Genomic DNA, 13,174 nt, shown 5'->3' on the forward strand with positions numbered 1-13,174 from the left:
GTGTTACAAAAAAGTAAAGAATGCTACTGAACTTAGTTTGATTTCGAATATAGGTGATTCTTCAGGAGAGCAATTGATCCTTTCAATGCAGCTAAGGTTACAATCGGAATAATAGATGTAGGTATTCCAAGCCTCTTAAAAACATCTTTCATGAAGAGAGTAGCGGTACCTCTTGCTCCAACCAGAAGTCCGATTACTTCAAGCTCTTTTAGCTGGTATTTTTTGAAGTTATTGTTAAATTTAACTTGTGTTCGGTGATAAGCATAAGTATTAAATGTTGTATATCTGTATATATTGTATCGTTATATTACACAAAACAACTATTTTAATTACTTACTAACATATTTATTATGAGGCTTATAATTTATTTTGTCAATTTCTCCGGGAATTTTTTAGACAAATATAAATAACAAAAGGTATGAAGACTCACCTAGTTAATCCTGCTTCTTCCATGATTTTAAACATGTGAGTGCATTAACATGCTCCGAATTAAGTGCCGCTCTACGTTTAGTAACAATGTTTCCTGCATCACTAAACACGAAAAAAAACTTTTTTTTTGTCAAGCACTTCTCCACGATCGTTCAATTTAAATCCAAACGTTTCACCAAGTTTACCTCTCAAATTCTCATATGACATATTGGAGTTTACACTTTTCACAGACCACAGAAAACTGATTTTTTTTTTTCTTTATCAAACTAAACACACAACCGTCATATACAAACTCAGTACAGAAACTGCAAGCACCTGCAAAAGTACAGCGGTAGAAACAGAAGACTGGCCCCTATTGTAATCGAATTACCAGATTTTAGAAAAAGAAGATAGTTATGCTCTCACTTGCACACAGTGTACACTGGTGGCCATAATTCTGGAAACTTTTTGTTTTTGTTCTGAACTATTATAACATCCGTATTTTTTCACAGATTTATACAATTTAAAATGTTACTCGTGACTGATTCGTTAATTATGGGGTTATAATAAAGGTATTATATTAAATCCTTATTATTTAACAATAAATAATCATTACTATGTGGGGAATTATGTTCTTGTCATTTAAGATCTAAATATTTATTTCAGATTTCAGTATAATTTCTGACTAATTACTGAAATAAAAATTGGTCCATTGTTGATTTTAAGATTATTGTTGATCAGTAGGAACAATGTTGAGCAATTTTAGCATAAAATATGGACATTATGAGTGTGTTTCTATTATTAGTCTGACTTAAGATTTCGTTTGGTTAACACCTGATTATTTTACCACAAACTCTATTGATAATTTTATCACAATTGCTCCAAGAAAGAAATGGACACCTTCTAAACGAAGTAGGGCAGTCACACTTTGAGAAGAAGGCTACACATTCAAGGAAATTGCAACAAAACTTGGTAATGGTGCTACAGTGTCTGGCGTCCAGAAGGTATGGCAGAGGTACAAATCCACAAAGTCTTGTAAAAGAATATCTAGGACTGGTAGAAAACCTAAAGTAAATCCAAGAGATGTGAGGCAGATTTGTGGATTAGCATTGAAAGATCGAAAGAAATCTTCTAAAGAGATACAGGAAGTTCTACACTGCAGTGAACTTGGTATTTCTGCGAGGACTGTTCGAAGGAAGTTATTTGACAATGGATTGAAAGCAAGAGCACTCAGAAAAAAACCATTTCTCAACAAAAGGCAACGAGAAAATAGTGTAAATGGGTGCAAAAATTATCAATCATGGACCAATGAACTGGGCGATCGTGATATGGAGTGATAAAACAAGAATTTCTGTATTTGGAAGTGACAGAGTCAAATACGTTCGTCACCGAGATGGAGAAGCTTTGAATTCTGAGTGCCTCATCGCAATTATGAAACATCCTGTTGCTGTCATGATCTGGGGATGCATGTCCAAGAATGGAGTAGGAAGACTTCAGATTGTTCAAGGGAACTTCAATGCGGAAAAATACATAAAAGATATTCTGGAAGCGAAATTGATACCATCCAATTTCGACTTACACCCAAATTGTGATGACTTTGTATTTCAACAGGATGGTGCTCCATGCCATACTGCCAAGAGTGTTATGCGATGATTTCAACAGAAAAATATCAAGGTGATAAAGTTGCCTGGGAATAGTCCTGACCTTAATCTAATTGAAAACTTGTGGTCAATGTTAAAAAGTTTGGCGTCTAAAAAAATCTCACTAACAAAACTCAGTTGATTAAAACCATTATCCACAGCTGGTTTCGGATCATCAGCAAGGAAGAACTGCAACGTCTAGTGGACTCAATGCCCCGCAGAATTGATGCTGTCATTAAAAATAAATGTTATCAAACAGAGTACTAACTTTTACAGAATGAATGAGAAAATAACACGCAACAGATTTCTAAGTTTTAATGTGTAAATATCTGTTTTCTCATACACATTATGCTATAAAATTATGTATTTTCTTTAAAAATGGAATGGACAATATTTGTTTGATGCTTTCAGTCACGAGTAACATTTTAAATTGTAATAATATGTGAATAAAAATAGATGTTATGATAATTCAGTACAAACACAAAAAGTTTCCAGAATTATGGCCACCAGTGTAGATATGGCTATTTTATAAGGAATGAGAGGGACGAATCCCAGGAGTATGTATTTCATATGCTAGGAAGATGAGCTGACAACAAGGTGGAAGTTTTCTTGGAAAAACATAACACTTAATAAGGGTTTCTCATTGTTTCAGCTTTCAATAGAGGCAGATTAAGTCACTGTCCTCATATCTCCATCTCTTTCTTAAGTATTTGTGCAAAGATTTTACCTACAGTACCTGATTTACAATTATAAAAAAACAGTACTATTGTGCTTTTAAGTAAGCAATTTCCGGGAGAGAAATATTGTCGGAATTTTTAGTGTGAGTTTGTATTAACAAAATAATAATTAATATCAACTACAATCGATTAACTTTAATCGACTCGATTATTCGATTAAATATTTTGGTCGATTAATCTTAAAACAAAAAAGAATCTTTATACTATATCGCTAAATTTACTTTGTGTCATGAAATTTCGCCATTCTTCAATGTCTAATATTTATTTACAGTATAAAGTCCACCGAGGAGGAACACTTGATATTCAATATTCATGCAGATTCGCCCGTTTCATAACATTTTTCACATGTTTAAATAGTGTTATATTTTTGTGACAGTTACGAGTAAAGTCTGTAATGCCTTCCCAGGTAACAATTAAAGAGTAAAAATCGGAAATATTTTCGGAATGACATGGATCAGAAAGAAGTCTTATGAGTGATGGTTCCAAAGAAAATATTTTGGGCAGACCTTGTTCAAACTTAAAATAGTCTTGTATCTTCAAGTCTTTATTCTGTATTTGTAAACACATTTTAACTTTACACGTTTTATGTCCTTGTCTCAGAAAGGAAATCAGTGTAGGTCATCGAAATAACGACTCCAGACAATACTGCAAACATTAAAGTGGTGTACCACGGGTTTCCTGACTCTTACCAAGATACCTGGAATATTTTTAATCTTGTCTAAAATCGACTCTTGTTAATTGCATACCTTCCAGAAAGTATCTTAACTTTAATGATCTTTTGTGAGTAGTGACCGCTCATACATCAAATTGATATTTAACTTATTGAAAGTTTACAATATTATCCGTTCGATAATCGATATGAAATCTCTTGGTGACACCACTTGTTTTATAAGGACAATATAGATACGACATCCAAGACAATATAGATGACAGTTTCATCAAGGGTACATATCTAGTTAAGATACTTTTATTTTTAATGTTTTATGTCTACGATGTCTATGTTACAGATTTTCTTTGTGTTTCCCGTAATATTTTCATTTCAACATTGCTCCATGGCCACCATATCATGTCACCGACTGTGAATGGACTCTGTAGTTTATAAATGCAATGAAAATAAATAAAGAACTACCTACCTACCTGCCAATGTGCAAATAACTACTGATGAGATCTTCCTGAACACCTGTCGAGCACTAGGTCATCACAGAAGCAAGCGCTGTTCTCTGAATAGAATACAACAGTAACATATCGCGAAATATATAGGCCTACTCCACATGCAAATATTCTATTGTGACATAATTTCAGTGTATACCTATATTATTATTTTTTTTTGGTAAGTTACATCAAATTTGCGTAGACAGATCATTTATCTTCTGTAATGACCTTTTCATGATTTACAAATGCAAGAATTGACACTTCTGAAATTACATTAAGCATTGATTGTATCAACATTAATCAGAGGATTGGACTCTCCGAATTAACAAAAAAAAAGTAGGATTTGCAGAAATGAGATATCTGGGCGCACTGTTAGTCGAAAGACTAGAACATCGGCTCTCCACGCTGGTAACCCGGATTCGAAACCCGGCGGGTCCAAGTGAAATTTATGGTGGACAAAGGTGGTGATAGGTAATAGGTTTTCGTGAGGTATTCCCGTTTTCCCTCATCATTCCACCATTGCTCCATCAATCATCATGTGGTGCTATGTAATTCACCTCCCATGGTAAACCGAAGACAATGCTTATGGCGGCAAAAAGAACTACAGCTTCGGCGCGTCTCTTCAAAATGGAGACCCTTGAATGAATGACGAAAAGTCAAGTGCCCGCCATTGAATGAAAAAAAACCAGGTTTCTTCGAAGAATTAGTGCTTCCCAAAGGTGCGACCTATTAAAAATTAAGATATTAGAGTCAACTTATATGTATGTGTATATTGTAACTAAATAGGCGCCTCGGTAACTCAACAGAGCACTGGCTTACGATGACAGCGGTACCGGTTTTTTCGCATAGATTGTCCCGAACATAGCTAATGTTTGAGAAAAACATTCCCTAGTATTTGAAACATTTTGTTTCTTCTGCTTCCCAAAGACTGAATTTCTCCTTTTGAAACAAATATTTCAGCGCTAAGGAAGACTGGAGATCTATCAATTCAAGTTCCTCACGAGCAGCTATAGGCTACTATTCCCTTGAATAGCCTAATCTTGATTCTTCTGACAAGTCCACACTAAATTGAAAGGGATTATACACCATGAAATATGGGAAGGCCTATCAGGTCGTTAAAATAGTATAATGGATGGATATGAAGACTATTTGTTCCGGCTGTACAACTAAGTGTGCATTGAAAAAAGGACCTCAGGAGCGTTCGTATTCGCGAGCACATTTTTACTCGCACCACGAGAGCACCAAATGTCATTAAAAGAGCACCAGGTTGAGTACGCCTGGTCTAAACTAACCCAATCACTTATTTTTATTCAAAATTTTACAGAGAAAGATGTCTTAGAAAAAGTATAGAAATTGTGAAAATCTGGTGAGGTTTTCTTGTGGTGGCTGAGGATGAAATGTTCCTGCAAAAAGGACTGTAGAAGGGTCATTCTGTGTCAAAGGACCTTGTCTGCAAAAAAAAAAAAAAAAAAAAAAAAAAAAAAAAAAAAAAAAAAAAAAAAAAAATCAAGGTAATTGTAATATCCACATTTCTAGACTAGATGAACCTTTATACCAGATAAACAGTTAAGTTCATGAAAATATTTTATTATTTAATGTCTATGCATATTTGACTTTAGCATTAATAGTATTTCTGACAATAGAGAAAATACACCTCATATGTTGCCTGCTCTGGTCATCTTTGCTTGTTTTTGCGTGAGAAATTTGCTGTATAGATATTCTACAACCTACTCTGAAATTTTGGAACAAATCAGGTGAGTTTTTCAAGTACATAGGACTAAATCGACTAAGCTTCTGTCGGTGCTTGTTTTTACATCATTGTTTGCAACAATGTTTAAAATTTGTAGGCTATGTGTTTATTTTTTTAATTAATTTCAATAGCAGTGATATTTTTTTTTGTAAATAAAAAACATTGTCACATTGCTGTTGATAAAAATATCTAATGTTAACATGTCTCCAGTGTTACACACGCAACATTTTCAAATTAGAATTTACGTGGACTGTTAATTTTCCTCATCAACTTCTATTATATCATCTTAAAAGTATACATTTTATTTATATCACCAACAAGTTATAATCATATTCATAATCCAAGAGAACAGAATTGTAATACAATCTTCACTTGCGTGAGGAGATGTAGGCTATCATTTCGTCACACACGCAACAAAAATTGACATTTATTTTTGTTAAGTGTATTCTTCTTAACAAACTCAAAATTTCATAACTGAATTAAGTAACTGATGGTTCATATAATGTATAAAATAAAAATGTTAGCTCTTAAAACATTTAATCTACAGTGTCTTTTGTAAATGAATCTGCTATCAAAATGTCACACGCGCAACCGTGGAATGAGCCAGAACCAAGAAATGCAAATGTTTCAAACATGTTTAACGTACACATGCAATGCAGCATGTCACAGTGACATCACTTGTAAAAATCATGAATAGTATGAAATCATATTTTTTTTAACATTTCTTTGAGTTACAATGATATAAATTATTTTGCTTTCTCAATTCTTGATTTCATAACAGTAACAATAAAATACAGTAATAGTGGTAATAATAATAATAATAATAATAATAATAATAATAATAATAGTAGTAGTAGTAGTAGTTGTTGTTGTTGTTGTTTAACTTATAATATTCATAAGGTATTCTTCAAATTGTGTTTCAAACTGTTATATGTTTTGAAACTATTAGGAGATTATTAGTTTATAATTTCCTAATTATATTCAAATCCTATATTGTGCCATAAAAAATTACCTTATTCTTAACATTTTTTTCATACTGTGTTCTGTGTTTTAATAAAACAATGCTACTAGTTAATAATTTCATATAATATCCTTCATAATAATTATTTACCTCATATTTACCATATTCTTAGCACTCAATTCAACATAAGGAGAATCGTTCATTTTTCAGTTTTCCAATTTCATGAAACAGGCAGAAAATAACTTACAATTTGCCAGTTTGATAAATTGAGCAATCGTTGTGTTGAATTCATGAATGAAATGAACAATTCTTTGCCTGTTTCACGAAATTGGCACTGCCATACATTCGGCGTAACACATGCATAGATTCGTGTCATCGTCCAAGTTTCTTTTTATATCCTGTTGGCAGTGGTCATTGTTGTTTGTGACGTGGAACAGAAAATGGCGACTAAACAGGAAAAATCTTTTCCCGTTCTTAGATTTTAGGTTTCTAAATCCGTCACAACAGTGCAACGTGAGTTTCGTTCACGTTTTCAGAAGGACGCATCATATAAGAACAACATTCGTAGGTGGTATAGGCAGTTCGTGGAAACGGAATACCTAGGCAAGGGCAAGAGTACGCACCGTCCAAGCAGATGCTGATAGAGTGAGGGAGACTTTTCAGCTAAGTCCGAAGAAGTCACGGTCTAACACTATGTGATTTCCTCTTTTGGGAGTATGTGAAAGACAGAGTTTACGTACCCCAAATGTCTTGTTCCCTCTAGGATCTTCAGGGACTCGTGCTGTGTAGACCAATACACCAGACATGCTCGATCGGATTTGGCAGGAATTTGACTACCACTCAGATGTGTGCCGAGTGACTAGAAATGCGCACATTGAGGGACTTTGAGTGAGGTACACCAAACTTGGATAGTTATTCTTCCGAGTGAAGCTTGTCATTATTTTATAAATTAAAAAATACAGAAAATACAATGGTTTGAAACCTCACCAATGTTTTGTGAACACCGTGTACATAAAACTACTTCACAGTAACTTTCGTGAAATTCATCTTTCCATTCTCGGAGACCCTGTATAAATTTATATCGTTACTTTTGTTTTGGTGATATTTTTAAAGGATCTTTTAGTCAGGAATACATTATTTGTGATAACTTAAAATCATAAAAATCATCACCGTAATCATTACTATGTATTACCGTTTCATATACACAATTAAGAGAACACGTTACTTAAAAGCGTGTCTATAGGGTACATACCTATCCGCCGTATCATCCGTGTTATTGTTGTCTGATAGATACCTTCATGAAGTTCAGTATTATCAGATATTCAATTATTCAACAAGATTACTGTGCTTCAACTGATAAGGTTTTATCTGACATCTGTAATCCATTACGGGCAAAGACAAGATTCATGCAACAACAAGAATTTTTATGCAAGTCAAATGTATACTATAGCTTAGTGACATTGTGCTTTACCGTGAAGTATTGAAAAATTTCAGGCTCATTTGTATTTTCAATAGGTACACACAAGTGTCATGTAATGTTCGAACATGAGAGGGGATACCAAGTCGATTACAAACTTCGCCCAAATCCATAGACATTCAACAATTTGTAGAAGTGAAGTATGTACACAAAAATAATTGAATTTGTTAAAAACCGGTAAAAGGCCTTATGTTCGGTTCATATTTGTTGGCTCTCTGTAGTACCTTTTCCCTTCCTTATGTTCGGTGCCTTTCTCCTTAGTTCCTTCACCCCTGCCCCTTTACGCTTCAGCTGGATAAGGACGTCAGACATATTATCTTGCAAAGTTATGCATAGTAAGGAGTACAGGTAATTTTTGTTGTTATTAATATGACTATATGTATAAGTAAATCAAACAAATTATTTAAAAAAATGTGTACGGTTTGTTCATAGTAGGCCTATCGACTACCATCGTGCAATGTTCAGTCATGAGAGAGGAAACCAAGACATTACAAACTTCGCCTTATTCCACGTGAAAAAATAATCAGAAAACATGTACTCAAATTCTTAAGCGGTTTAAAACATCAGGGGATGGGGGAGGACAGCAAATATTTTCATAATATGGTCGAACAAACGTGACAAGTTTCCTCCTGCAGAGCGAATATCGAACTTCGCCATACACAACAAAATGACCCGAACATAGTGACTGTCATGCACGATGTTAATGTGTAGAATAAAAATGAAATAATTTATTTTATTTATTAGATATTCTATCAACAGTCTCTAAATACACACCTTCATTTCAAACAGAGAAATAACTAAAATGCTCTCTCAATTAATAACACTCAATAAAAGAATTGTATTCCAATGGATACCATTCCATTGTGGAATCCTGAGAAACGAGAATGCGGATGCTTTAGCAAAGAAGGGCAGCACTGCTACTTACAGACCTGTTAATAAATCTACATATTACTCTGTGAAAAGATTTATTAAATCTACATAATTAGACTTCAACAAACAAAATTTGATAACACAATTTCAAGGGCGAAAATGGAACTCTCCGCGTCATAATCCATAGTTAATTCCCTATTTACCACGAAAGTCGTCTGTAGCTGCATTTAGATTGGCAACAGGCCATGACTGTTTGGCCAAACACCTGCATAGAATTGGAATATAGCAGTCCCCTAACTGCCCATTGTGCAACTCAAACCAAGAAAATGGATTCGGAACACCTCAAAATCTGTGTTTCAGTGGCTGACCATGATAATATCTTTGAAAAATATTGAAGTGCAAGAGGTCAAATGACTTTATTGTCAAACACCTGGCATTAGAAAACAACATTTTATTTATTAACAGGTTGGATCTTATGAGCTAAAATACAGTAATGTATAGTATGAAAATGAATATTTTATTTATGAACTGGTTAGATATTATAATAATGTGTAGTATGAAAATTAAACGATTGTTTTAATGAAATTATACAACTTATTTTATATTCTGTGTTCATGTTATAATGCTTTCATCATCCGTATTTGTTACTGAGCAACTGTAATTTATTTGAATATAATGTCGGTAGTTGATGTAGTAAACACTGTCATGTTTATGTATATATATTGTGATTTATCATTATTTTATTATAAAAATTATCTGTACTTACCCAACTATTCGTATATCAGACTTCACAATCCTTTACGCAGCTAAAGCATGAAGAGTGGGGAGGAGATGAGAGGACAGTGAACTTCAAGAGGCAAGTGCGAACGAACATCACACAATTGCTTCGCAAAAGCAAACTTGGTTTTCGTCATACTCGACAAACTTGAACCGAACTTATAACCTCTAATGCACGAAGCTAGTACACACACGCACACACTCGCGCGCACACACACACACACACACACACGCACGCCTCATGTATCATAGCTGGAGTACTACCAATCAATATACTCATAGAACAAACAGTACAAACCTACATTGCAACGAAAGTTCACAATGGAAAATACGATGCACCCCTGGAATTAACATTTTGGCGACATCCTTCAGAAATTCCTGAAATTCGTGAACTGGAAAATGGCATCAAGTATACAATTGAGGCTTACACAGACGGCAGTAAATCCGGAGACAATGTCGGTGCAGCAGGAATTATATACGAAAATGGCACTCTAACAACCGAACTAAAATTCAAACTCCATAGCCAGTGTTCCAACAATCAAGCGGAACAAATCGCAATATTAAAAATACTGGAAACAATAGAAGAAATTCAGAACGAAGACAATGACAAATCTGTTGCATTATATACATATAGTAAAATTACTTTAGATTTATTGAAAAACAACTACAAAAGAAATAGATTAATAGAACTTATTAAAACAAAAATAATTAATTTGGCACATTCGAATTGGAAATTACATTTCGGCTGGATTAAAGGACATTCAGGAATAGAGGGGAATGAAATAGCAGATAGACTTGCAAAGCAAGCAGCAGCAGAAGACCGGGAAATCGTTTACGACAGAGTACCGAAAGAGGTTATTATAACACAGGAAAAAGAAAAAGGAATCGAAATGTGGCAGCAACAATGGACAGACTCAAGGAATGGAGCAATAAGTAAGGCTTACTTCCCATCAGTGAAGAATAGACTACGACAGAAAATTCCCTTCTTCCCAGAATTCACAGCAATAGTAACTGGCCATGGAAAGCTGAGGGCATACCTTCACAGATTTAGACTTTCAGACAACCCGATATGTCCATGTGGAGAAGAAGAACAAACTGCAGATCACGTCGTATTCCAATGCAAAAGATTATATAAAGAAAGAAAGGAAATGAGTAAAAGAATAAGAAACATTGGCGGAGATTGGCCTACGACTCATGACAAGCTAGTTAGCAAGTATTTGCAAATATTCGTCCGTTTCATCAGCTCGATAAACTTCAATGATCTACAATAATATGCCAATTAATCATGACAGACTGCAATTAAAATATTATATTAGCCTATACGATATCATAGTATGTATGAAGATTATAGCTAAACACGTGTATATTATAATACGTTAGATACTGTAAACTGATGAATTGAAATTACAAAGCATGTAGTATTATTATGTAATGGGGCATGCAGTTAAAAAAAACACACACACACACACACGCGCGAACATCTGAGAGAAGAAAGGAAAACAAAGTACTTTGAGGGTAAAAGAAAATATGAAGGAAAAATGCAAGAAGAAAAATTGAAGTCCTGGAAAACATTCTGCACTATAGAAGACGGAACCAATCCTTGGAAAATATACAAAATAGCAACGGGTAAAACTAGAACCAGCTCTCCACTGACTACACTGCAGAAAGAAGATGGAACATACACCACAGACACGAGAAGTACCCTAATTCACATGCTTGAACACTTCGTTCCTGAAGACAGTGAAACAGAGGATAGAGAAATACATAAAGCAATCAGGAAGGAGATACAAGAGCCAATAGACACAGAAGACGACACAGCCTTCACGAAGGAAGAAATATTAACAAACTTAAAAAAGTTCAACCCTAAAAAGGCTCCTGGGGAAGATGGTTTAACCAGTGATATTGTTAAAAGAGCTTTTCAGCTATTTCCCTTATTCTTTACACAGCTATATAACGCGTGTCTAAATAAGGGGTGCTTTCCCAAAAACTGGAAACGTTCAGTCATTCTCCCAATAATTAAGCCTGGAAGAGAGAACTGCAATGATGTCTCGAAATTTCGGCCTATAAGTCTTGTAAACACTGGTGGTAAACTGCTGGAAAAATTACTGATTGACAGGATATTATTCCACATATATACTAACAACTTGTTCAACAAAAACCAATATGGATTCACACCCCAGAGAGGAACAATTGATGCAGCTTTTGAAGTTAAAAACTACATAGAAAAAAGTTTGAATTTAAAGGAATGCGTAATTGTAGTCAGTCTTGACGTGAAAGGCCCATTTGATGCGGCCTGGTGGCCCGGTATTTTAAAGAATTTAAGAGAACTAAGATGTCCGAAAAATTTATACAATTTAGCAGTAGACTACTTTGGCAACAGAAAAGCCACACTTTCAATAAATAATTATACCATCGAAAAAGACGTTCAAAAAGGGTGTCCACAGGGATTATGTTGCGGCCCAGGTTTCTGGAACGTCTTGTACAATTCATTACTAAATTTGAAGTTTAATAGAAGAACAAAAGTGATTGCCTTCGCGGACGACCTTATTATTCTAACAAAAGGGTCTTGTAAAATAGAAGCAGAAAATATCGCAAATCAGGATATAATAAAAATCCAAGATTGGGCCATTGATAATAAAATAAAATTCAACAACAAATCCAAAGTTTTATTCATAACGAGGAAACGAAATGACGAGAGGGATGTCAACATCTATCTGAATCACAAACGGCTGGACCAAGCTGAAGAAATTAAATATTTGGGAATATATCTGGACAAAAAAACTTAACTTCACTGCACATATAGATCATACCGTACAAAAATCAATCGCTCTTGTCAATATGCTAGCCAGAACAGCCAAACTGCAATGGAGTTTAGGTTATAAAGCATTGAGAACAATCTATGAAGGAGCTTTACTCCCAGTTATGACGTATGGAGCTCCGGTATGGATAGAAGCAATACGAAGAAAGAAGAATATCGCAAAATACAGGAGAGTACAAAGACTCATTAATATAAAAATTGCCAAAGCTTATCGGACAATCTCTTACGACGCCTCATGTATCATAGCTGGAGTACTACCAATCAATATACTCATAGAACAAACAGTACAAACCTACATTGCAACGAAAGTCCACAATGGAAAATACGATGCACCCCTGGAATTAACATTTTGGCGACATCCTTCAGAAATTCCTGAAATTCGTGAAGTGGAAAATGGCATCAAGTATACAATTGAAGCTTACACAGACGGCAGTAAATCCGGAGACAATGTCGGTGCAGCAGGAATTATATACGAAAATGGCACTCTAACAACCGAACTAAAATTCAAACTCCATAGCCAGTGTTCCAACAATCAAGCGGAACAAATCGCAATATTAAAAATACTGGAAAAAATAGAATAAATT

General features: G+C 34.5%; 1 protein-coding gene across 3 annotated transcripts in view; it reads right to left on the reverse strand.

Annotated features, from left to right (window-relative positions):
* Positions 1-13,174, reverse strand: part of Hexo1 (Hexosaminidase 1) — a 90,369-nt gene that overhangs the window by 43,130 nt on the left and 34,065 nt on the right. Inside the window, exon 1 of one of the 3 annotated variants that reach the window (XM_069845525.1) lies at positions 7,901-7,931. The exons of the other annotated variants lie outside the window; for them this stretch is intronic. Within the exon in view, the coding sequence (XP_069701626.1) occupies positions 7,901-7,916 (16 nt within the window). The 5' untranslated portion in view covers positions 7,917-7,931. Of the gene's footprint in view, positions 1-7,900; positions 7,932-13,174 lie in introns of those variants that run through there. 3 annotated transcript variants of the gene reach the window in all.

Source organism: Periplaneta americana, chromosome 14 (genome assembly GCF_040183065.1).
Source record: "Periplaneta americana isolate PAMFEO1 chromosome 14, P.americana_PAMFEO1_priV1, whole genome shotgun sequence".
NCBI classification, from domain to species: Eukaryota; Metazoa; Arthropoda; class Insecta; order Blattodea; family Blattidae; genus Periplaneta; species Periplaneta americana.